A 24446-nucleotide genomic window follows, 5' to 3' on the forward strand; every position below is an offset into this window, starting at 1 on the left:
TTAGCACAACAGCGCTCTTTGAATGGTCACTGTATACTTAGGAAATGACCAGCAATTAAGGTGTTGAACACTTAAGTATAAGACAATGTAGCAAGGGTTAAAATCTCAGTGTTTGGAACATATCCCATACATCTGTTTGCAGCCTTCTAGCATGGCAGACCTGGTCATAATATACATTCCAGCTTACTAATAGCTAACACAGCTTGATACCATTCTTATACAGATAATGAAGTATGGTTTTCCATTGGGGCACCAGCTATTAGTTAAATGAGTTTTTATTAAAAGGAAAGCCTACCACATCATTAATATGAAGGTTATAATGTGATGATGACCTAGTGGTACTAATTATAATACAGAATACTACACATAACAGCGTCTGCAGAATTGTGACACTGGTTTTCTTTGTGACTATAGGCAAACAACTATCTTTACCTATTTCCTTGTCAGTAAAATTACCATAATAATACTCCTTTGTAAAGTACCCTCAGATGTACAGATGAAAGTGCTATATTTTTGTCAGAGGGAGAAGAAAACGGTGGGGCTGAAAGGAGAAGACACAAGGCACAAGTGGTGGTAGTCGTGGATGTAGATGACAATATAGTAATAGTTCAGAGAGAGATGGAGCAGATGTGTTGAACTTCAGTGGACCCAACATCTGGGAATATAATTGTATTACAAAATATTAGTCTTCTTTCTGCCAGAATCAGTCGCTGTGGTTCTGTTATTAGGCTGCCTCCTTTGATCAAGCAGTTCAGTAATAACAACAGCTGCTGAAATTTTTGACTCTTCAGTGTTATTTATATTTTTTGGAAATGAAGAAATTTGTTAATTTCATATTTTCTTCATAAAACCAGATGGTAGCATATAATAATTTTTTTTTCAGAGTCGAATTTGTCCCTTTTTGATCGATCCTTCTTCAAGGGCTACAGAATGGTTGAAGACACATTTGAAAGAATCTCGCTTGGAAGTGATTAACCAACAGGTCCAGTATTTACTCTTAATCCTAGATCTTAAGTTCTGGCTGGGCTCTGCTGGCCCCAGGACCTCAAGTGTGTGTTGAGGGGAAGTGTGATGGTATTCACTGATGATGGAGCCAGGTTCTTGGAATTATATCATTTCACACAATGTTCTAGGAAGAAATAACTACATATGCTGGCTCACTCTTTCTAAAACTACTGGGAAGCCCTTTAACTATATATGTTGTACCAAAAGATTATGTAAAATTGGCAAATTCAATTCACGTTTTACATACTTTTAACATTAAAATGTTTACCTGTTTTTACAAATTTGGTGCTCTAATTTTAAAAATAAAATTATTGGTATTTACAGTTTTAATAGCGATGATAGGTTGACTTGAGTAGCAGAGACATCAGATTATTTAAAATTATAGGGCCAGATCCTTTACCCTGTCACCTGCTTTATATTCCTTCCACACAGAATGATTTCATAGCAGCAAGTTCTTATGATGAACTTTTCTCATGCTCTTTTAATTTTTTTAAAATAAAGATAAGGTACTTTGGGACCACATCCAAAATTTTTGACTAAAGTAGTCTCAGACTTTAATTTGAATTAATCTCTTCTTTACTAAAGATTTTCCAAAGTCCTATGATTTACCAGACAAAGCCATGTTTCATAGCTTAGATGTAAAAAAGGCTATTGGTTGTTACCATGAAGAACTACTTACTGTAAGGCCCTGTGGGTCTGGAACTGAGACCTGTAGATCTACTAGGCTGCTGACATCGCTATGCTGCCACACAGCAACAGCTGTAATCAGCACGTGCTCCACTGCTCATGACCTGCTGTGGACATAAACCATGGATAGTATTGCCTTAAGGGGTCTGACAGGCAGCAACCTCATTGCTCCCGATGGGCTCTTCACCCAATATAAACACAATGGGCATTCCAGGAATGTCCAGGCAACAGTGTGGATCTCCTCTAGCTTTCATGACCATTCCTGTTCCTTGCTCTTGAGCTCCTGGCTTTGACCTTGGCTCGATTTGGACTTCGCCTTCAAACCGGACCCTGAAACCTGACTCAGACTCTGAACCTTGGTATTGACCCTGTCCTGAAACCTGACTATGAACTCCTGCACTGCTCGCAGCCTCTGGTTTGACTCAGTTCTGACCCTGTGCCCTGACTGTCCTTGCTAGGATCCTGAGAACTATACTTGAAAGCCGTTTTGTGGTGTGGGAGAGAGAACCAAAGACCTTGCTATTTTAGGGCAGAAACTATCTAAGCTTCAGCAGATTGTGTGTGCAAGAAAGACTCAGGGTCCATTCTCCTAGAGTAGTAACAGCTTCTACAGTTTGTCTTTCCAATATGTCTAAAGATGAAATTGGAAAGGTAGCATGTCAAGTCTATGTCACTCTTCCATTATTCTTATTCTGAGACATGAGCAGATGCTCATTTTGGGAGAGCAGTGCTTGTTTTCTTGAATAGGTAGTACCTCCACTATTCAACAGTGTCAATGTCTGCTGGACTGCTACAGTGGAGAGCCACAGACGCAACTTCACAAAGGAGAAAAGAAGATTACATAATAGTTATTCCCAAATACACTGCTTCTCTGCTTTTGACTATTAATAATGTTTCCTGGTTGTGAGCTGGTGTATTGATGCAACCGAACTGCTTTTGGCCAGATGCAGCATTGCCTCAGAGTTCGCTCCCTCTGGTGGGGCAGTCAGTCAGTACCTGTTGCCTGAGTCCCCCTGGGGTATGTGGGTTTTCCCCTTATACTTGGTTGGGTCAGCTGGTCCTAGTGCTTAGGGCGTCTGGAAACTCCTTCAGTTCTTAAGTCTCTCAGGGGTTGGTAGGAGAAGGCAGGCCTGCTCACTCCACTGGGTTCCAAGTCAGGGCCCTTAAGCCTGTCTGGCTGCAGTACCTGAATTAACCCCTTGATTGCTGGGTCTGCATGGGGTATATACCCCTGACACTGGCAGTAGAGAGGTACCAAAATATAGTTAAGTGAAGATGTGTTTTGTGCTCTTGGTTGCAGATCACTTAGAATCATAGAATCATAGAATATCAGGGTTGGAAGGGACCTCAGGAGGTCATCTAGTCCAACCCCCTGCTCAAAGCAGGACCAATCCCCAATTAAATCATCCCAGCTTGATCTGATGTCCCTGGCATATCAGTTTTACTGCTTTAAATTCTTCAGTGACTTGCTTGGCAGGACATGCTATTCCTAGAATGCGAATATGCAGAGACAAATATATTTAATGTATAACAGTTACGGGTAACTACAATACTTTTTTGACAAAAGAATCTTACGGTGTGCATCCTTAAAGAGATATAGATTCTTTGCATAATTTTTAGTATTTCCACAATTGACTAAGAAATATATTAATATTAAGAAACTAAATAAATTAATAGGCATTAATTTTTATTTACACAGGATGCTAGCTTCATTACTGCTCTTGAGCTGGCAGTGAGATTTGGGAAAACACTTATTCTACAGGAGATGGATGGAGTAGAGCCAGTTCTTTATCCGCTGTTAAGAAAAGATCTTGTTGCTCAAGGTAAGTGCCTGACAGTTTGAGGGAGAGCTGTTTTAGATACCTGTGAATTAAATCAATGTACCTAGTACAGAATCTAATTTTTAACTTACTACTTTATAGAAACATTAATGTTGGTTAGGATCTTGCTCTTTTATGTTTACCTTCCACGACTCATGTAATGTGTGATCTGTGTTGGAAATATTTAAGTATAGTTAAAGTTCTCTCAAATAGGATAAAACAAGACAATTGAATCATTCTAAAGTTTAAGTTGATTTCCGAGTCATACTTTGAAGCACATGCTTTTGTTTGGGATCTCTAACCCTTACAGAGTCCAAAAATTAAGTGCCTTAACCTAGGGCTGGAAATCAGCTTTTTAGATTGTTAGTATTGCTGTTTCTTTTTAATTTTATTAGATAACTGCAGAAAAAGAGAAACATCAAAATGAGGATGGAGCGGGAAAATAGTTATCCACAGGCTGTGAGGTCCAGTGAGCTGATGGGATAAAGTGCAAGAAAAACTGATATACATAGTATATTCAGGAAGATAGCCAAGGCCAAAAAAGAGGAACAGCTAACCAAAGACTCAAAAAGTAATAGCAAGAATTTTTTAAAGTACATCAGAAACAGGAAGCCTGCTAAACAACCAGAGGGGCTACTTGACGATTGAGATGCTAAAGGAGCACTAAAGGACGATATGGCCATTGCAGAGAAACTAAATGAATTCTTTGCATTGGTCTTCATGGCTGAGGATGTGGGGGAAATTCCCAAACCTGAGCCATTCTTTTTAAGTGACAAATCTCAGGAACTGTCCTAGATTGAGGTGTCATTAGAGGAGATTTTGGAACAAATTGATAAATTAATCAGTAATAAATCACCAGGACCAGGTGGTGTTCACCCAAAAGTTCTGAAGGAACTCAAATGTGAAATCGCAGAACTACTAATTGTGGTTCTTCGAGTGTTTGCTCATGTCAATTCCATTTTAGGTAGTGTGCACCAATGTGCACAGTTGCTGGAGATTCCTGCCTTAGCAGTAGCGGTAGGGCGCTGTAGTGGCGCTCCCATGCTGCAGCATATCAGGCGCCGGCGGCCCTGTGCCCCCTCAGTTCCTTCTTACCGTGCATGGTGGTTAGTCAGAGCACCTTCCTTGCGTAGCGGTTTTCTTCTTGTCCAACTTCATGCCTTAGGGCCTTCTGCAAATAGTAAGTTGATAGTGTTAGTCAAGTAGCTGTTAAGTATAGTTGTTAGTTAACAGTTAGAGTCTCAGGCGTCGGTCTCCCTCGTCCAAGTGGTCCCCTCGACGTCGGTCACCATCGAGGAGGGGCTGTTCGGGGTCTCGGCGCCAGTCTCGCTTGCCCTTAGACAAGCGGCGTTACTTCTCATCGCCCCAGCGTTTGTCCACCAGGGTCAGCAGACAGATGCAGGCCTCATTGGCCCCTCCCTCGTATCTAGAGGGGCAGTGGTTGGGATCAGACCGGAAGTTCAGCCCATTGCCCAGAACGGTCGACTTGCCACCAACAGGGGAGTCCGGAGTGGCACCGGTATTGGTGCCAGTGCAACAAGGACAGTAGACTCCCCAGTGGCAGTACTGGGACCAGTGTTGGGTGCCGATGGTACTGGTTCAGTATTCTCAACCGTCCCTGGCCGCATCAGACAAGCTGACTGCAGCACCGCCAGCACGACCATCAGAGTATGGTGCCGAGGCAGTGCACCAAACCCCGACACCGAGGGAGCCCTCCCCCAAGAAAGAGGGGGACAGCACCCTTCCGGAGGCAGTGCAATCGTTGTCCCCAGACGAGGCAGTGGCCGGTCCCTCCCATCCTAGCAGTCCTCCGGGTGATTTTAAAGAGCACCAGGCTCTCCTTAAACGGGTGGCGGAGAATCTGTCCCTACAGATTGAAAAGGTGACTGAAGAAATTGACGACCTCTTCAACGTCATCTCAGCCACCACTCCGGCAAAGATAGTCTTGCCCATAGAATCAGAGAATCAGAGAATATCAGGGTTGAAAGGGACCTCAGGAGGTCATCTAGTCCAACCCCCTGCTCAAAGCAGGACCGATCCCCGACTAAATCATCCCAGCCAGAGCTTTGTCAAGCCTGACCTTAAAAACTTCTAGGGAAGGAGATTGCACCACCTCCCTAGGTAACACATTCCAGTGTTTCACCACCCTCGTCGTGAAAAAGTTTTTCCTAATATTCAACCTAAATCTCCCCCACTGCAACTTGAGACCATTACTCCTTGTTCTGTCATCTGCTACCACTGAGAACAGTCTAGATCCATCCTCTTTGGAAGCCCCTTTCAGGTAGTTGAAAGCAGCTATCAAATCCCCCCTCATTCTTCTCTTCTGAAGACTAAAATCCCCAGTTCCCTCAGCCTCTCCTCATAAGTCATGTGTTCCAGTCCCCTAACCATTTTTGTTGCCCTCCGCTGGACTCTTTCCAATTTTTCCACATCCTTCTTGTAGTGTGGGGCCCAAAACTGGACACCGTACTCCAGATGAGGCCTCACCAATGTCGAATAGAGGGGAACGATCACGTCCCTTGATCTGCTGGCAATGCCCCTACTTATACATCCCAAAATGCCATTGGCCTTCTTGGCAACAAGGGCACACTGTTGACTCATATCCAGCTTCTCGTCCACTGTAACCACTAGGTCCTTTTCTGCAGAACTGCTGCCGAGCCATTCGGTCCCTAGTCTGTAGCGGTGCATGGGATTCTTCTGTCCTAAGTGCAGGACTCTGCACTTGTCCTTGTTGAACCTCATCAGATTTCTTTTGGCCCAATGCTCTAATTTGTCTAGGGCCCTCGGTATCCTATCCCTACCCTCCAGCGTATCTACCACTCCTCCCAGTTTAGTGTCATCTGCAAACTTGCTGAGGGTGCAATCCACACCATCCTCCAGATCATTTATGAAGATATTGAACAAAACTGGCCCCAGGACCGACCCCTGGGGCACTCCACTTGATACCGGCTGCCAACTAGACATGGAGCCATTGATCACTACCCGTTGAGCCTGACAATCTAGTCAGCTTTCTATCCACCTTATAGTCCATTCATCCAGCCCATACTTCCTTAACTTGCTGGCAAGAATACCGTGGGAGACCGTGTCAAAATCTTTGCTAAAGTCAAGGAACAACACGTCCACTGCTTTCCCCTCATCCAAAGAGCCAGTTATCTCATCATAGAAGGCAATTAGATTAGTCAGGCATGACTTGCCCTTGGTGAATCCATGCTGACTGTTCTTGATCACTTTCCTCTCCTCTAAGTGCTTCAGAATTGATTCCTTGAGGACCTGCTCCATGATTTTTCCAGGGACTGAGGTGAGGCTGATTGGCCTGTAGTTCCCCAGATCCTTCTTCTTCCCTTTTTTAAAGATGGGCACTACATTCGCCTTTTTCCAGTCTTCCCCCGATTGCCATGAGTTTTCAAAGATAATGGCCAATGGCTCTGCAATCACATCCGCCAACTCCTTGAGCACTCTCAGATGCAATGCATCCGGCCCCATGAACTTGTGCTCGTCCAGCTTTTCTAAATAGTCCTGAACCACTTCTTTCTCCACAGAGGGCTGGTCACCTCCTCCCCATGCTGTGCTGCCCAGTGCAGCAGTCTGGGAGCTGACCTTGTTCGTGAAGACAGAGGCAAAAAAAGTATTGAGTACATTAGCTTTTTCCACATCCTCTGTCACGAGGTTGCCTCCTTCATTCAGTAAGGGGCCCACACTTTCCTTGACTTTCTTCTTGTTGTTAACATACCTGAAGAAATCCTTCTTGCTACTCTTAACATCTCTTGCTAGCTGCAACTCCAGGTGTGATTTGGCTTTCCTGATTTCACTCCTGCAAGCCCGAGCAATATTTTTATAGTCATCCCTGGTCATTTTTCCAATCTTCCACTTCTTTTAAGCTTCTTTTTTGTATTTAAGATCAGCAAGGATTTCACTGTTAAGCCAAGCTGGTTGCCTGCCATATTTACTATTCTTTCTACACATCGGGATGGTTTGTCCCTGTAACCTCAATAAGGATTCTTTAAAATACAGCCAGCTCTCCTGGACTCCTTTTCCCCTCATGTTATTCTCCCAGGGGATCTTGCCCATCAGTTCCCTGAGGGAGTCAAAGTCTGCTTTTCTGAAGTCCAGGGTCTGTATTCTGCTGCTCTCCTTTCTTCCTTGTGCTAGGATCCTGAACTCGACCATTTCATGGTCACTGCCTCCCAGGTTCCCATCCACTTTTGCTTCCCCTACTAATTCTTCCCGGTTTGTGAGCAGCAGGTCAAGAAGAGCTCTGCCCCTTGTTGGTTCCTCCAGCACTTGCACCAGGAAATTGTCCCCTAGCACCATCTACGCAGAGGTGCTCAAGTTAGCCAAGTCTGTGTGGCAAACCCCTCATCTATACTGCCTACCTCCAAAAAGGTGGAAAAGAAATACTGTGTCCCTGCAAAGGGCTTTGAATATCTGTATGCTCACCCCCCACACCCCATGGCATCCCTGGTCTTGTCCGCGGTGAGCGAAAGGAACAGACAGGGCCATCCCAGCAGAACGCCCAAAAATAAAGAGGCAAAGAGACTGGACTTATTTGGGAGGAAAGTTTATTCGACGGCCAGCTTACAGTTCCGGGTCTCCAACCACCAATTTCTGCTAGGGGGTTATAACTTTAACTCCCTAAATAAGTTCATGGAGGCCCTCCCATAGGATCGTGCCCAAGGGTGCTCCACCTTGCTGAGCAAAGGCACAGCGGTAGCCCCTGGAGTCCTCCAGATGGCCTGGGATGCGACAGCAGTGACCATGCAACGCAGTGCTTGGCTGCAGGCTTCTGGGCTGTCCCAGGAGATACAGACCACAATACAGGACATGCCATTCAAGGGTTTGGGGCTCGTTTCTGAGCTAACTGACTCTAGGCTCCATGGGCTCAAGAACTCCCGAGCCACCCTCCGTTCCTTGGGTTTGCACACCCTGCAGCAGTCCAGGAAACTGTTCCACCCTTCGCCTCCTCCTCCTCTGACGCAGTCTCGGTCCTGGGGAGCTCCCAGATCTGGCTTCTACAGGAGGAAGGACAAGGATAAAGGACCTAAGCGGTGGTACGTATCTGCCTCCCGCTCATCTGCGCAGGCTGACCCTCCCAAGAGTCAGGGAGGCCAGAAACAATCATTTTGAGGATGTGCTCGAGGACAGTTCCCCAGCCAATGCACCACATCCACCCTTCCTTTTCCTCAACCGCATCTGCCCTTTCCAGTCGGTCTGGTCCCGGGTCATCTCAGACTGTTGGGTGCTAGACACGATCTCTTCAGGCAACACCCTGCAGTTTGCAGCTGACTGTCCTTTCCACCCCCCTTTCCCGTCCCCCTTCAAGGATCCCTCTCATGAGCAACTTCTCGTACAGGAGGTCGAAAACTTCCTACGCCTGGGGGCAGTGGAAACAGTCCTGTGGAACATGGAAGCCAGAGGATTTTACTCCCATTACTTCCTAATTACGAAGGCAAAAAGGGGCCTCAAACCCAGCCTAGACCTGCATTGCCTCAACAAGTCTCTCAAGAAGTTGAAGTTTCGCATGGTCTTCCTAGCCTCCATCGTTCCCTCCCTGGATCTGGGAGACTGGTACACCGCCCTAGAATTGAAGGACGCATATTTCCACATCTCCATCTTCCTGGGCACCAGCTCTTCCTCCATTTTACATTGGGCTGGTGCCATTTCCAGTTTATGGCTATGCCCTTTGGTCTCTCGTCATTCCCGAGGTATTCACAAAATGCATAGCGCCAGTGGCTGCTTACCTGAGACATTGAGGGGTCCAGATATAGCTGTACCTCGATGACTGGTTGTTAAAGAGACGGTCCCCGGATCAGGTACGGCGGCATCGTGATCTGGTATGTTCCACTTGTCATGACCTGGGGTTGATTATAAATGAGAAAAAGTCAACCCTAAACCCAGTACAACGCATAGAATTCATTGGGGCGGTCCTCGACTCCACTCGGGCCAGGGCCTTCCTCCCTGATGCTCGGTTCCGGGCCATGGCGGACTTCATTGCGAGCCTGCAGGCCCACCTACTCACCGCCGCCCACATGTGCCTGAGACTGCTCGGCCACATGGTGGCATGTACTTACGTGATCCGGCACGCGCATCTCCGCCTCAGACCCCTTCAAGCATGGCTAGAGTCGGCCTATGTCCCCAGCTGCCACAGCATGGACAAGGTGGTCAGGATCCCGGACGAAGTACTCTTATCCCTTGCCTGGTTGCAGGATCCTGCGTCGGAGCCGAAGGGAGTTCCCTTTGCGACCCTGGCCTCGTCGGTGACCCTGGTCTCCAACACCTCAGACCTGGGATGGGGAGCGAACTTGGGTGCTCTCAGCTCTCAAGGTCACTGGTCCAGTCGCGATCGCACTCTACATATCAGTGTCAGAGAGCTCAGGGTGGTTTGACTGGCCTGCTAAACCTTTCTTCCTCAGATTCAAGACAGGGTGGTTCAGGTCCTGATGGACAATACGGCTACAGTCTTCTATATCAGCAGGCAGGGCGGAGCCCTGGCTTTGGGACTTTTGCCTGGAGCACAATGTCCATCTCATAGCCGCTCACCTTCCAGGGATCAGGAACAGGATGAAAGGTTGCCCTGTATCCACTCAAAGAATTTCTTCTTGGATCACTGCCTGTATTTGCTTCTGCTATGACCAAGTGAAGGTGCTGCCTCTGGCGATTGTCATGGCCCACTCTACCAGGGCACAGGCCTCCTCGCCAGCTTTTCTGGCCCATGTGTCTATCCAGGACATCTGCAGAGCAGCCACCTGATCCTCTGTCCATACCGTTACGTCCCACTGTGCGCTGACCCAGAAGCCCGGGAGGATGCTGTCTTTGGCAGGGCAATACTGCAAGCTGCTAAACTGTGAACTCTGAGCTCACCTCTGTGGATACTGCTTGTGAGTCACCTAAAATGGAATTGACATGAGCAAGCCCTCAAAGAAGAAAAAAGGTTACCTCCTTTCGTAACTGTTGTTCTTCGAGATGTGTTGCTCATGTCCATTCCATTTCCCGCCCTACTACCTTGCTGTCGGAGTCACTGGCAAGAAGGAACTGAGGGGGCAGAGGTCTGGCAGCGCCTGATACACCACTGTATGGGAGCGCCACTACAGGGGGCTCCACAGCTGGCCCTGCAGATACCACTAAGGCAGAAATATCTGGCAACTGTGCACATGGACGCATGCACATCTAGAATGGAATGGACATGAGCAACACATCTCGAAGAACAACAGTTACGAAAGGTAGGTAACTGGTTTATGTAACCTATCATTTAAATCTGTTTATGTACCAAATGACTGGAGGATAGCTAATATGATGCCCATTTTTAAAAAAGGCTCCAGAGGTGATCCTGGCAATTACAGGCCAGTAAGCCTGACTTCAGTACCAGGTAAATTGGTTGAAACTATAGTAAAGAACAGAATTGTCAGACACACAGATACAGATAATTTTGTTGGGGAAGAGTCAACATGATTTTTGTAAAGCGAAATCATGCCTCACCAATTTACTAGAATTCTTTGAGGGGGTCAACAAACGTGCACAAGGGGGATCCAGTGGATATAGTGTACTTAGATTTTCAGAAAACCTTTGACAAGGTCCCTCACCAAAGGCTCTTAAGCAAAGTAAGCTGTCATGGGATAAGAGGGAAGGTCCATTCATGGATTGATAACTGGTTAAAAGATAGGAAACAAAGGGTAGGAATAAATGGTCAGTTTTCAGAATGGAGAGAGGTAAATAGTCGTGTCCCCCAGGGGTCTGTACTGGGACCAGTACTATTCAACATATTCATAAATGATCTGGAAAAAGGGGTAAACAGTCAAATGGCAACAATTGCAGATGATACAAAACTACTCAAGATAGTTAAGTCCAAAGCAGACTGCGAAGAGTTACAAAGGATCTCACAAAACTAAGAGACTGGGGAACAAAATAGCAGATGAAATTCAATGGTGATAAATGCAAAGTAATGCACATTGGAAAACATAATCCCAACTATAAATATAAAATGATAGGGTCTAAATTAGCTGTTACCACTCAAGAGAGAGATCTTGGAGTCATTGTGCACAGTTCTCGGAAAACATCCACTCAATGTGCAGCAGCAGTCAAAAAGGCTAACAGAATATTGCAGATCATTAAGAAAGGGATAGATAAAAAGACAGAAAATATCATATTCCCTCTATATAAATCCATGGTATGTCCACATCTTGAATACTGCGTGCAGATGTGGTCGTCCCATCTCAGAAAAGATATATTGGGATTAGAAAAGGTTCAGAAAAGGGCAACAAAACTGATTAGGGGTATGGAACAGCTTCTGTATTAGGAGAAATTAATAGGATTGGACGATTAAGGGGGGATATGATAGAGGTCTATAAAATCATGACTGTTGTGGAGAAAGCACATAAGGAAATGTTATTTACTCCCTCTCATAACACAAGAACTAGGGGTCACCAAATGAAATGAATAGGCAGCAGGTTTAAAAGAAACAAAAGGAAGTATTTCATCACACAATGCCCAGTCAACCTGAGGAATTCTTTGCCAGAGGATGTTGTGAAGGCCAAGACTATCACAGGGTTCAAAAAAGAACTAGATAAATTAATGGAGGATAGGTCCATCCATGGCTTTTAGCCAGGATGGGCAGGAGTGGTGTCCCTAGCCTCTGTTTGCCAGAAGCTGGGAATGGGCAATGGGATGGATCACTTGATGATTACCTGTTCTGTTCATTCCCTCTGGACACCTGCCATTGGCCACCGTCGGAATACAGGATACTGGGCTAAATGGACCTTTGGTCTGACCCAGTATGGCTGTTCTTATGTTCTTATAGCGCTTTGTTTTGAGTCAGTTTAAAAGAATGATTTACAACTTTTCTTGACTTGTTAATAAAAAAAAAGTGGTTTGATATATTGCAGTTACTTTGTACTTGTACTATTACAGATACTATTTTTGATTGGACATTTTTACAACAGAGGCCTGAAAGTTATGTTGGTCTCTGGTGAAGAATCTAAACACAGCCTTCACCAACAGCAATCTAGTAACAGATTCCTATTTAGAGCTACTTTGACCCTTTTCTCCTAGCCCTGAAAATACAGAGGTACCTGAGTGTACTGTCCCATCGCAATTCCTTCCCTGCTCCTCTGTTGCTTCCAGAAGGCAATAATTTGTGCAATCCCTTTACCAAATGTAGATTGTTTCCCTTCCCATGCACCCTGCCAAATCCGCTGATTTGTGCATTTCATGGCAAAATCAAGTCTTTGCCCCCACTCTGCCCTCTCCTTATTCACCTGCTTCTGAGGGAAAGTAGAAGTCATGCTACATCTGCTTTCTCCCCACATCCGAAGTGATGATCTGTAGGCTAACCAGTGAGATAGTGATAAGCCTTATATCCCCTCTTTTCTCTGGGTGGCCACATTAGGCTGGTCCACAATTGGATCTCATATCAGGAACCTTCTGATTGTTATAGGTATAGACAGAGATTTCAGTAATGTACATTTACAGCTGCGTTAATTAACTGTTTCTTGCACATTGTGTTCAAATTGAATATATTTAGTGAAAGAACCACCTGTAGTGATTAATGGAATACTTCTTACCTTCATAGTCTGATAATTAGGTACACAGCATCTTTAGTTTCAAATTGTGCATTTTTGCATAAATGTACAACAGAGAGTGGTAGAAATCATATTGGAACTACTAATATTACACAGCACCAATAGGTTTCGCCTGAAGACTTTCCACAGACAATGTGGCCAGGTTCACTAGTAAACTCCTATTGCTTTCCACCACTCCCAGAAACACAAAATGAGTATTAACCCATTTTAACTAGCCAATTAAGCTGGGTTTATACCTGCTGTGCATTTCTAGAATGGTGCATATCTCAGTACTGTTACAAGTAATGTGCCTCAAATTGTAGGAGTCAGTCCTCAGATGTTTTGAACATGGCTTCAGCACCAGAGGAAGAAAGGAAGGGATCCTGGGTCAGATGTGGGGCGGGGCGGGGAGGGGGTGGGTGGGAAGGGAGAGGAGAATGACCCCTAGAACAAGTTACAGTAGCCTTAGGGTTGCTCTAATTTACATCAGCTGTGAGCATTTCAGGGGCCCAGGATAGGCAAAGTGCCCATGTTATGCCCCCACCTACCCTCCCATGTGTCCCAAATGCCTCCTGTCTGGGCTGGGGAGTCAGTGAATATAAACCACCAGAGGATTCCTCTCTTGTAGGAAGAATCCTCAGCTGTGCAACTTGGAATGATTTTAAGTACACTTTGCATCACTTGCAGCAATTCAAAGAAGATTTAACCTGGCTGAGGCTCTGACTATTATTATTATTACTTTACCTCTAATGTAATTTTTTGCCATTTATGCTTCTCATTTACTTTTTTGTATTTGGATAATTAAAGCAGACTGGTCTGAGTCTTTTTAGTATCTGGTTCTAATGCACTTCTACAATATTGCTGTACTTTTATTTCCAACAATATAGGGGAAAGCTAATCTCATAAAAATCTTTTAATTTATTTTTTATAATATTTATGAACATGGTTTTGTTAGTTTTATAAGACTATTTCCTTTAAACTAAACCTAAAATTTGGTTCTCAAGTTTTTTCACACGGTGGGTATTTATTTTCAGACAATTCTGGAATTTTCTCATCAAACTTAGGATAATATGTATGTATTTTTTATAGGACCACGATATGCTGTACAAATAGGTGACAAAATTATTGACTATAATGAAGAATTCCGCCTATTTCTGTCAACGCGAAACCCAAATCCCTTTATTCCACCTGATGCAGCTTCTATTATTACTGAAGTTAACTTTACTACAACAAGAAGTGGTTTAAGAGGACAGGTAGGCATTTAACATTTCTTATAATAAAACAATAATAATAATTAATAGACATTGGGCTGCATTCATCTCTGGAAACACCTTGACTTCTGACAACACAGACCTGGCAGAGGCCCCCATTGACAGAATATAGCTGCAATCTCCGATCTGTTGTAGGGACTAGGAGGTTATAATGCATCAAAAAAGTTTAAAAAATAAAATCATTATTAAAATAATTAAATTAAATTAAAAATTGTAGCTCTTTTTTTTATGTACCTTACAGTCAAATCATAGACTGGCAGGCGTAACAGTCTTCATCCATCTTACACCTACTGAAATAAGTAGAAGTTCTCCATTGACTTTAACTGAGTCAGATTAAGCCCTAAATTATTAGTTACATTTGTAAGCGCATTCATGGTGCTTTTGAAATTTTAGCAAAACAGTTCTCCAGACGTCTATCCTTGCCAAACTGTACTCCCGGTCTCAAAATACTTTGCCTTGTGGTGAAGCAGAGGTCAATGAAATCTAAAGGCTGAATGTGTTAGGTCTTCCACCAAATTGCTGGGAGCTGCTGAGAGTTTGGTCTATGACATTTAGAGAGAAGTGGGACAAATAGAGGGCCACTAGAAAAAATGAGGAATTAGAAAACAAAACCCCTCATCATTTCAAAACATTACTCATTGGGAAGCTAGTTTATTCAAAACTAACAAACATAAAATTTGACATTGGAGAAAAAGGTAAAACACTAAATGTCTAGCTTAACCAGACATACAACTCATCTCTGCCTGCTGAAAACAGGAAAACAGCTGAGCAGCATTGGTAGGAGGGCTGTTTGAGTTAGCATAAAGTTGCTGGAAGAAGCCAAATAAACAGGTAAGAAATTACCATTATTTCTTGTTGGATCTACTTGTTGGTTATGTCTACGTTATGAGCTAGGTGGGTGCTCCCCAGCTCAGATAAACATACCTGTGCTAGCTCTCATCTGAGCTAGCACAGTAAAAATAGTAGTGCAGTTGCAGTAGCACAAGGAGCAGCAGCAGTGGTATGGACTAGTCACCACAAATATGTACCCATGGTATTCTGGTGCATTTGTGCTTCATCTGGCTAGCCCTTGCCACTGCTCCCTGTGCATCGGTAGTTACACTATTATTTTTAGCTTGCTAAATCAGAGAGCTAGCACGAGTAAGTCTACACGAGTTGGGAAGCACGCCCCTAGCTTGGAGTGTAGATGTAGTCTTTGAAGCCCATGCTTTCCCCTGTTCTCATAATGTACTCCATTTATCATCGCTGTATTTTGCATACACAAGGGCTACGATACTGGACTTACAGAGTCTAGTGTTTAAGCATGTGTTAAAAATGTTGGGTAATGTACATGGCCAAAATTGAAGCACATATATATTACTGAGGTTAGTATTCTCCTTCTTGTTGAATATGTTGCTTTCCTCTTAGCTTTTAGCTTTAACTATCCAGCACGAAAAACCAGATTTGGAAGACCAGAAGACAAAACTCTTGCAACAAGAAGAGGAGAAGAAGATCCAATTAGCTAAACTAGAGGAATCTCTTTTGGAGGTAAAATAAATATGTCCTACTGATTTCAGATTAACATAGTAGATCTAATACTGGTATATGTTTAAAAGCCAGATGCTAAAATTGTTAATAGCAATAATGAGCTTAAGAATTTGTTTGGAGGGGTGGGGAAAGGAAATGTGTAAACTCATGGTGAATTGTAGCATTTCAGGACATTCGAGATTATCACAGCCACATTAGGATCAAATATCCAGTTAGTGCTTGAATTGTGCGGCTGGATGTAGGAGAGGTTCATATATCAGGCTACCACTTCTTACTGAAGTGGGTTGAAAAAAGGAAAATGTTCGTTAGTTTAGAAAATACTTTTTCTCTTATTTTGAGTGATGAAAAATTGCCATATTTTCTGTCAGGAGACAGTCACAAAGGATATGTACCCCATTTAATCAAGATATGTATGTTGAAATGTAGAAATTAAAAATAAAATCCAGTAGGATGTACAGAGACTGAGATGTGTGTTACTTTTGTGCCTTCTAAAAATAAATACAGGAAATGTGTAAGATCTCAAAAAATTAAAATATGAAAATGAATTCAGAAAATGTGATTCTCACTTTTAATACTCTACCATTAGTATAAAGGTACTGATTGCCTATGAGCCATGTTTCTCTTTTCAGTTCTGTTTTCCTTCTCTTATTTTGAAGTTGGTTTTCTAAATATTCTGTTGGACTTTGATTCTAATGAAAGAGAACATGATCTGAATCGAATAGTACACCTGTAGAGAAAGGATAACTTCAAAGGAAGAGGATTACGTTTCAGCACAGTTGATGCATTTGTGAAAACATCCAACAATTTGTTTGAAGCAGTGCAACTGTTTTTTTGTGTGTGTAATAAGCCTCATTAGGTACAGTACATTTTAGGAAACAGTGAATTTTGTTTTCTGTTGCTTTTTGGCCATAAAGACTTTGTGCCAGACTGTGAACTCCTTACTCCCACTGGTGAGCAGTTTCTTGTTTGAGTCATCCCACTGAAATCAATGTCAGAACTCTTCAGAGTATCTGCTTACTATTAGGAGTAAGGGGATCACAGTCTGGTCATATTGCCTTTTATTGTACTTGTCTTGCTGAATATGGGCCTGCTCCATTGCCTATTAAAGTCAAAGAAATGTTTATGTTGCTTTTAAGAGACATTGGGTTGGGCATTCTGGGTATCATCCTGCACCATTAATTCAATAGGGGCTTTCCTGTTTGCTTCAGTGAGAGTAGAATCAGGCCCTCTACTCACTGGTTTTATGTTCTACTAATTCTGTTACATCCCTACATTTTTTGATATTCTCTTGATATATTGTTAGAGCTGCTGATAGATTTGAGGAAATCTGCCTAATTATTATTATTCATGAGAGTAATTCTGCTATGAAAAGGGCTTAAGTCAGCAGAAGCCTTTTACAATGCAATTTGGGAAAAAAGATAAAAAATGTAGATAATAACAGAACCTATTACTTACTTACTTACTTTTTAAACAGTACCATTACATGCAGTCAACCTTCAAAACGACATAGGAATGAAAAGATTGATAAGCTGACTATGTCCTTGCAAGTCAGCAGTGTTTCTTATTAAAATTTCCTACTGAAGTAAATACTAACGTAATTACAGTAGTTGCAGATATATTGTAAGCTGTTAATTAGCTAATTTCAGAAGGGAAGTTAGAACCTTAGAGCAAGTATGTCACACTTGTTCAGTGGTGAGGTCTGAATTATGATTTCAGATGGGGGTTAGAAGAAGGGAGTAAAAACGTTAACTGGCAAGAGGCAAATTTTGCAATATTGTCTGACTAGAGAGTGTGCCAGAAATAGTGAAATTAATAGTGAATTTAGAGATAATTAGACTTTGTTCTTCGAGGGGTGTCCCTGTGGATGCTCCACGTAAGGGGTCTTGGTGCCCTGCACTTGTAATCAGAGATTTGTAGTAATAGTGCCCTGGTTGGCCACACATGCGCGGCAGCTGTTTCACGCCGCTCCAAGTGGCTACCAAGCATGTGCAGCCAACCGTCCCTCAGTTCCTTCTCTACCGCCTTTGGCTTGAGTTGGAGCGACAGCAGCGCCCCTTATAACTTTAGATATTATTAGATATTATTTTGTGTTCCCCCCCCCCAGCTAGTAACCTCTTATTCCTTTATTTTTCCTATTTCTTGTTTATCTTATGAAAAAAATTACTAGTTGTCTCCCTTCCCCGCGAAAAACAGAAGAGGGACAGAATGGGATTATTCCTATTTCTTCTTCAAAACTAATGTCCCTTCAGGTATGCCCAGCTCTCTTGGCTTTAAATGCTGCCTGACCTGCAGACTCTCTGTACCGGTCTCTGACGGCCATGTGTAGTGTGTCCGGTGCTTAGGGGAGACACACATTGCTCAGAAATGTCCCCACTGCAAAAAACTGACCGTTCGGACGAGGAAGGTCAGGGATCTCCAATTAAAACTCCTGATGATGGAGAAATCCCTCAAACCAGCCTCTGACCCCAAGTCCCGGATGTCTCCTGGCCAACGGTCACCAGCGGCAGCGTCTGACAGGGGCTCTACCTCCAAAGTGACTACTAGGAGTTTTCTCCTAAAAAGGGTGCAAAAAAGTGGTCTCATTCTTCGCCACAGTGAGATTCGCCTCCAAAAAAGCGATCTCTGAAGTAAAAATCTACCCCGGTACCGAAGGCACCGAGAGCACTGGACCATGAGGCACCGGGAATATGCAGTCCTGAGATTTCCTGCAGCTCTCACCCTGATTCCCAGCCAGAGCATGCTGCTGTCCTTGGTGCTGATTCTCCCGGTGCCACAGCAATTAATCAAACAGGCAGATCTTCTTGTTACTGTTGCCGGCACCCAGTGCCGAGAGGCAAAACAACGGCAAGGAGGGTTTGTTACCCGGTGTGCTTCACTCAATAATCACAACGGGGTGGAGAAGCTGAAAAGTTTATTTGCAGCTGCAAACAAGGTACAGGGAGAATAGAATTTCAAATCCTGCACCTTAGAGCATGTTATTACACACACTTTTATATTTTTTAATGCTACTGCACTACACATTAGCTAATTAAAACTTTATATAAATACTTTGCTTTTTTTATATGGGTTACAACAATGTTTATTTTTTGCAACTTTTAACAAGCATTTTTAGCAACTTAAACAACTAGCACATTTTGTCTGGCCTTGTAACTGTCTCTCTTATTATCTTTAGCTTGGCGTCAGCAAACCTTATACTATGAGGCATTATTTGCAGCTGCAACATTGTTTTAAAAGCAAAAGAGCTTATTTAAACTAGCTAGGCCTGAATTTTATTAAGGGGGGTTGAGAAGAAGCCCTTAGGCCTTCAGCAGGGAGACTTTTCTGACTTTTATGGCTTTTTATCCCCTCAACTTAACTAGTGGCCATACCTTGGGGTCTCCAACGTTACCTCAACACCTGGGACTCTGCTATTCGGCACCGACGGTACCCCAGCCAGACCGGGACCAAGCCTGGTTGCTACTCCCTTTGGCTCAGCTCCTCCTCTCTTCAGCGATGAGGACGAAGAGGATGAGGCAAGGATCTACACCCTGCACCATTCCTCACCTAAACCAGGACCCTCTCAGCACTGCATGTCTACAGATGCAGAAGGCTGGCAGCCTTCACCATTGGTACTGCCTCCCATGGCGTTTCCACCCAACTCGGCATACTGGGACCCATGGGCATTATATACGGCTCAGAACCACAGGCCCCCCCAACCCACTTAGATCCAGAACAACTTGCTCCCCTTCACCTCCTTCAGAAGCACTGGATGAGGAGGTAGAGGAACCTGAAGATGCGCCTGAGGGTGATACCCTTCCACCCACCCACATTTCATCTTCATCGCCAGACAAAACAATAATTCCACCGCTCCCCACCTCGGGGGATGATTTCAAATCCTTCCAGGAGCTCTTCAAACGAGTAGCTGAATCCCTAGACATCTCACTAGGAGAGCTACCAGAGACCCAGCACAAACTCATACTTCAGGCATCTCCATCAACAAAGATTGCATTGCCTATTAATGCAGCCATAATGGATCTGACAAAAATAATCTGTCAGACACCTGCCACAGCCCCACCTTCTTGTAAAAGATCTGACAAGAAGTAGTATGTCCCTACAAAAGGAACTGAGTTTTTATTCACCCCCCCTACCCCAAACTCATTGGTGGTAGAAGCGCTTAACCAAAGGGGAAAGCAACATCAATCTAGAACCACCCCTTGTGACAAGGACTGGAAAAGGCTAGACCTTTTCGGGCAGAAAGCCTACTGATCAGCTACCCTCCAATTCTGTATAGCCAACTACTTGGCCTAAATGGCCAAATATACATGAAACCTGTTCTCTCAAATGTCAGCTTTTATTGAACAGCTTCCAGATGACAAATGAGAACAATATAAGGCTAACATCATGGAGAGTTCCCTCATTGCCAGAACAGCCTTTGAGCCTTCTCTTGATTCTGCAGGCACGGCAGCACGTTCAAGAGCTACATCCGTCGTCATGCGTCACACTTCCTGGCTACATCTGTCCCGGTTTCCAAGGGAAGTTCAAGCCACAGTTGATGACTTACCTTTTGGAGGCCAAAAACTGTTTGCGGACAACACCGACGCGCCATTACACACCTTAAAGGACTCCCAGGCAACCCTGAAGACACTTGGAATTTATGTCCCTCCAAATAAACAGAAACAGGGCAGAATTTACAAGCCACGATTCCGCACTGCTCCACATACTCAACCCCAACGACACTATGACCAATGCCGGCAGCTCCAAGATCAGCCATCCACGCCTGACCATCTACTTCCAGGCAAACATTTTGAAGTATTGGTTGAGGATATGAGAACCCCACATTCCCTAATTCCAGATTTACATCTTATCTCCAGCCCATTTGGAGAACGACTGCTAACATTACCCAGTCTAGAAGACCATCACTACAGACAAATGGGTTCTGGAAATTATCCAGCAGGGTTACTCCATCCCCTTTATTTCTATCCCACCTACCCATTCCCCTTCCCTGTCCCTCCTCAGGGACCCCTCTCATGAGCACCTGTTACAACAGGAAATAAATCACCTCCTACAATTAAGTTCCGTGGAACCTGTAACAGTTCAACACAGTGGGAGAGGGTTTTATTCCCATTATTTTCTCACTCAGAAAAAAAACTGGAGGGTGGAGTCCCATCCTGGATTTATGGAAACTCAACAAGTTTGTGAGAACACAGTGTTTCAAAATGGTGACTCCATCCACAATAATTCCGGCATTGGAGAAAGGAGATTGGCTCTTGGCCCTCGACCTACAAGACTCTTACTTTCATGTTACCATCCACCTGGCGCACAGATGATTCCTGCACTTCACCCTAGGGAAACAACATTTCCGATAAGAGTGCTTTCTTTTGGCCTGTCCACCGCCCCAAGGTTGTTTTCCAAAGTTCTCGCCATTGTGGCTGCTCACCTCCCCAGGCAGGGAGTGATGATCTTTCCATATTTAGATGACTGCCTTCTAAAGGCACCAACACAACAGACAGCAACGAGCACCACTCACATGACAATAACCCTTTTTACAGCCCTGGGCTTACAAATAAATCTTCAGATGTCCACCCTGATACCTACACAACAGTGGACGTTTATAGGGGCACATCTCGACTGTCTCAACGTGACAGCAAGATTACCCCAACAACGCTTCCTCACCTCAACTAATCTGATTACAACAGGAGGGGCAGCCCACAAACATCCACCAGAACGTTCTTAAAACTTTTGGGGCACATGACGACTACAACATTTGTTGTAAAATATGCCAGGCTCCACATGAGATGTTTACAGGCCTGGCTCTGCATGGTCTATATTCTGCCCAGACACTCCCTCAACAGATGTCTCACAATGACCCGCAGAGTGAAGGACTCGCTCACATGGTGGACATGCTTAGGTGTCCCCTTTGTACAAAAAGCTCCATCTATGACAATCACCACAGAAGCTTCCCTCCTGGGTTGGAGGGCACACTTACATGACAATACCACCCAGGGTCGCTGGTCAGTAGCGGAATCCAATCCCCAAACTTACTGGAGTTAAGGGCAGTCCAGAACACTTGCCAGCACTTTCTTCCTTTAATACGCAACAAGATTGTCAAGATTCTCACTGACAATCTAGCAACTATGTACTATATAAACCGCCAAGGTGGGCTCGATCTTATCCCCTCTGTTCAGAAGCTGTTCGGCTCTGGCAATGGTGCATCACCAGCAACATACATTTTCTGGCATCCTATTTGCCCGGATGCCAGAACGCAACAGCGGATCAACTAAGCAGAGACTTTTTCCAAACCCATGAATGGGAGATGCTTCCCGGAATCCTCAAAGCCGTATTCAGACAATGGGGATTCCCCACAATAGACCTATTCGCTACTGCCCACAATGCCAAGTGTCCACAGTACTGCTCCCAGGCCAGACTGGGGCACAACTCCCAGGGCGACACCTTCCTTCTGAAATGGGAAGCTCCACTATTGTACGCCTTCTCTCCAATCCTATTGCTGAGTCGCGTCCTTCACAAGATTAGGCAAGACAAATCCAGGGTCATTCTCATTGCACCAATATGGGCCAGACAAACATGATTTCCCTACCTGAAACAGATAGCAGTGAAACCACCATGAACCCTTCCCCTAGTGCCTCATCTGCTGACACAGGATGTGGGATGTATCCGTCACTCCAACATTGCCGTACTCCACCTCAAGGCCTGGTTACTCCATGGATGAAAGGGCTCGAGAGGGAATGTTCTACTGAAGTACAAGACATACTACTGAACAGCCACAGACTAACTACAAGAAAGATGTATACGCATAAATGGAACCGATTCTGTACGTGGTGCCAAGACAACCATATTATTCCACAGTCGGCCCCATTACCCCGTATCCTCGATTATATACTGGCACTTAAAAAATCTGGGTTATCCACCAGCTCACTCAGAGTACATTTGGCTACCATCACCTCCTTCCATACCAAAGTGGACGAATTCACCATATTTGCTAATCCATTGACTAAATGCTTCCCTTAAAGGCATAGATAACACCTATCCCACACTAAGAGACCTGACTCCTATGTGGGACCTCAACCTTGTTCTCCGCATTCAGATGGGGAAACTGTTTGAACCCCTTGCAACCTGTTCATTGTTACACTTATCTATGGAGGTGCCGTTCCTAGTAGCCATCACATCAGCAAGAAGGGTGGGAGAACTAGGTGCCCTAATGGCACACCCACCTTACACAGCATTCCTCAAAGACAAATTAATTCTGTGACCACACCCTAAATTCATATCCAAGGTCATGTCAACGTTCCATTTAAATCATCCCATTTACTTACCTGTATTCTTCCCGAAACCACACACTGACAGCAGGGAGGCCTCCCTTCACACGTTAGATGTCCACAGAGCTCTACCGTTCAATATAGAAAAAACAAAAACATTTAGAAAATCATCCAGACTCTTTTTCTCCACAACAGAATGATCAAAGGGTCAAACTATATCCAGACAAAGACTATCCAAATCTATATTGACATGTATCCAGTTGTGTTACCAAAACCACAATCTGACAGCTCCCTCTGGAGTATGCACAAACTCCACCAGAGCAATATTGACATCTGTGGCCTTTCTCAACAATGTGCCCATCGTGGACATTTGCAAAGCAGCTACCTGGGCATCAACCCATACCTTTACTAAACACTACGCTTTAGAACAACAATCAACTGCAGACGCTCAGTTTGGACTCTTGGTGCTATCCACCATACATAAACCAACTCCGAAGCTCCTCCCCTCCACTGAGGGGCACTGCTCAACAGTCACCTTCTTCTCAAAGAAGAAGAGAAGGTTACTCACCTTGTGCAGTAACTTAGGTTCTTCAAGATGGTTGTCCCTGTGGGTGCTCCCTACCCCCCTGCTCCCCTCTACTTCAGAGTTTTACGCCAATCCTCTGGGGTAGAGAAGGAACTGGGGGATGGTTGGCTGCGCATGCTAGGTGGCTGCTTGGAGTGGCACGAGACGGCTGCCACACATGAGCGGCCAACCAGGGCACTGCTACTACAAACATTTGATTACAAGCGCAGGGCACCAAGACACCTGAAGTGGAGCATGCACAGGGACAGCCATCTCGAAGAACCTCAATTACTGCACAAGGTGAGTAACTTTCTCTTTAAAAAAAGTAAATAATATCCTTCCACTGTCCATTTACTTACCTCTGTAAGCAGGAAAGGGGAATAAGTTTATGAATTTGCTAGTTAGATTTTCAAGCTGAAATCTAACAAACTTTGTTTGCCAATTGGATAAGTATGAATAGAATAACCCCTTTTTATCGAGTCCAGGGAGTGTTGCTACTTTTAATACTGGGTTCTTTTTCCGTCAACTTTTAACTCGAACAGTATTTCTCAAATCAGGACACTTGCTTATTCTTAACCAACCAACAATGTATTAATTCATCCAGAACCACATTAGTATCCAGCCAAAGTTCAAAACTCATGTGTAGATAATACTAATCTTCTAGGCATGTATTACACACACAGTACAGTCTTGCAAGCAATTACCACAGACTAGAGTTGAGGCTCAGGACTTATATCAAGGAACAATGCAAATTACCAAGATTTTTT

At 44.2% G+C, this 24446-nt stretch overlaps 1 protein-coding gene across 1 annotated transcript in view; it reads left to right on the plus strand.

Moving 5' to 3' along the window:
* DYNC2H1 (dynein cytoplasmic 2 heavy chain 1) overlaps window positions 1–24446 on the plus strand; it is a 389779-nt gene that overhangs the window by 150650 nt on the left and 214683 nt on the right. The window contains exons 64-67 of the mRNA XM_074957219.1: window positions 884–982; window positions 3392–3515; window positions 14153–14316; window positions 15742–15861. Of these exons, the coding sequence (XP_074813320.1) occupies window positions 884–982; window positions 3392–3515; window positions 14153–14316; window positions 15742–15861 (507 nt within the window). The remainder of the gene's footprint in view (window positions 1–883; window positions 983–3391; window positions 3516–14152; window positions 14317–15741; window positions 15862–24446) is intronic.

Source organism: Natator depressus, chromosome 1 (assembly GCF_965152275.1).
Source record: "Natator depressus isolate rNatDep1 chromosome 1, rNatDep2.hap1, whole genome shotgun sequence".
NCBI lineage: Eukaryota > Metazoa > Chordata > Testudines > Cheloniidae > Natator > Natator depressus.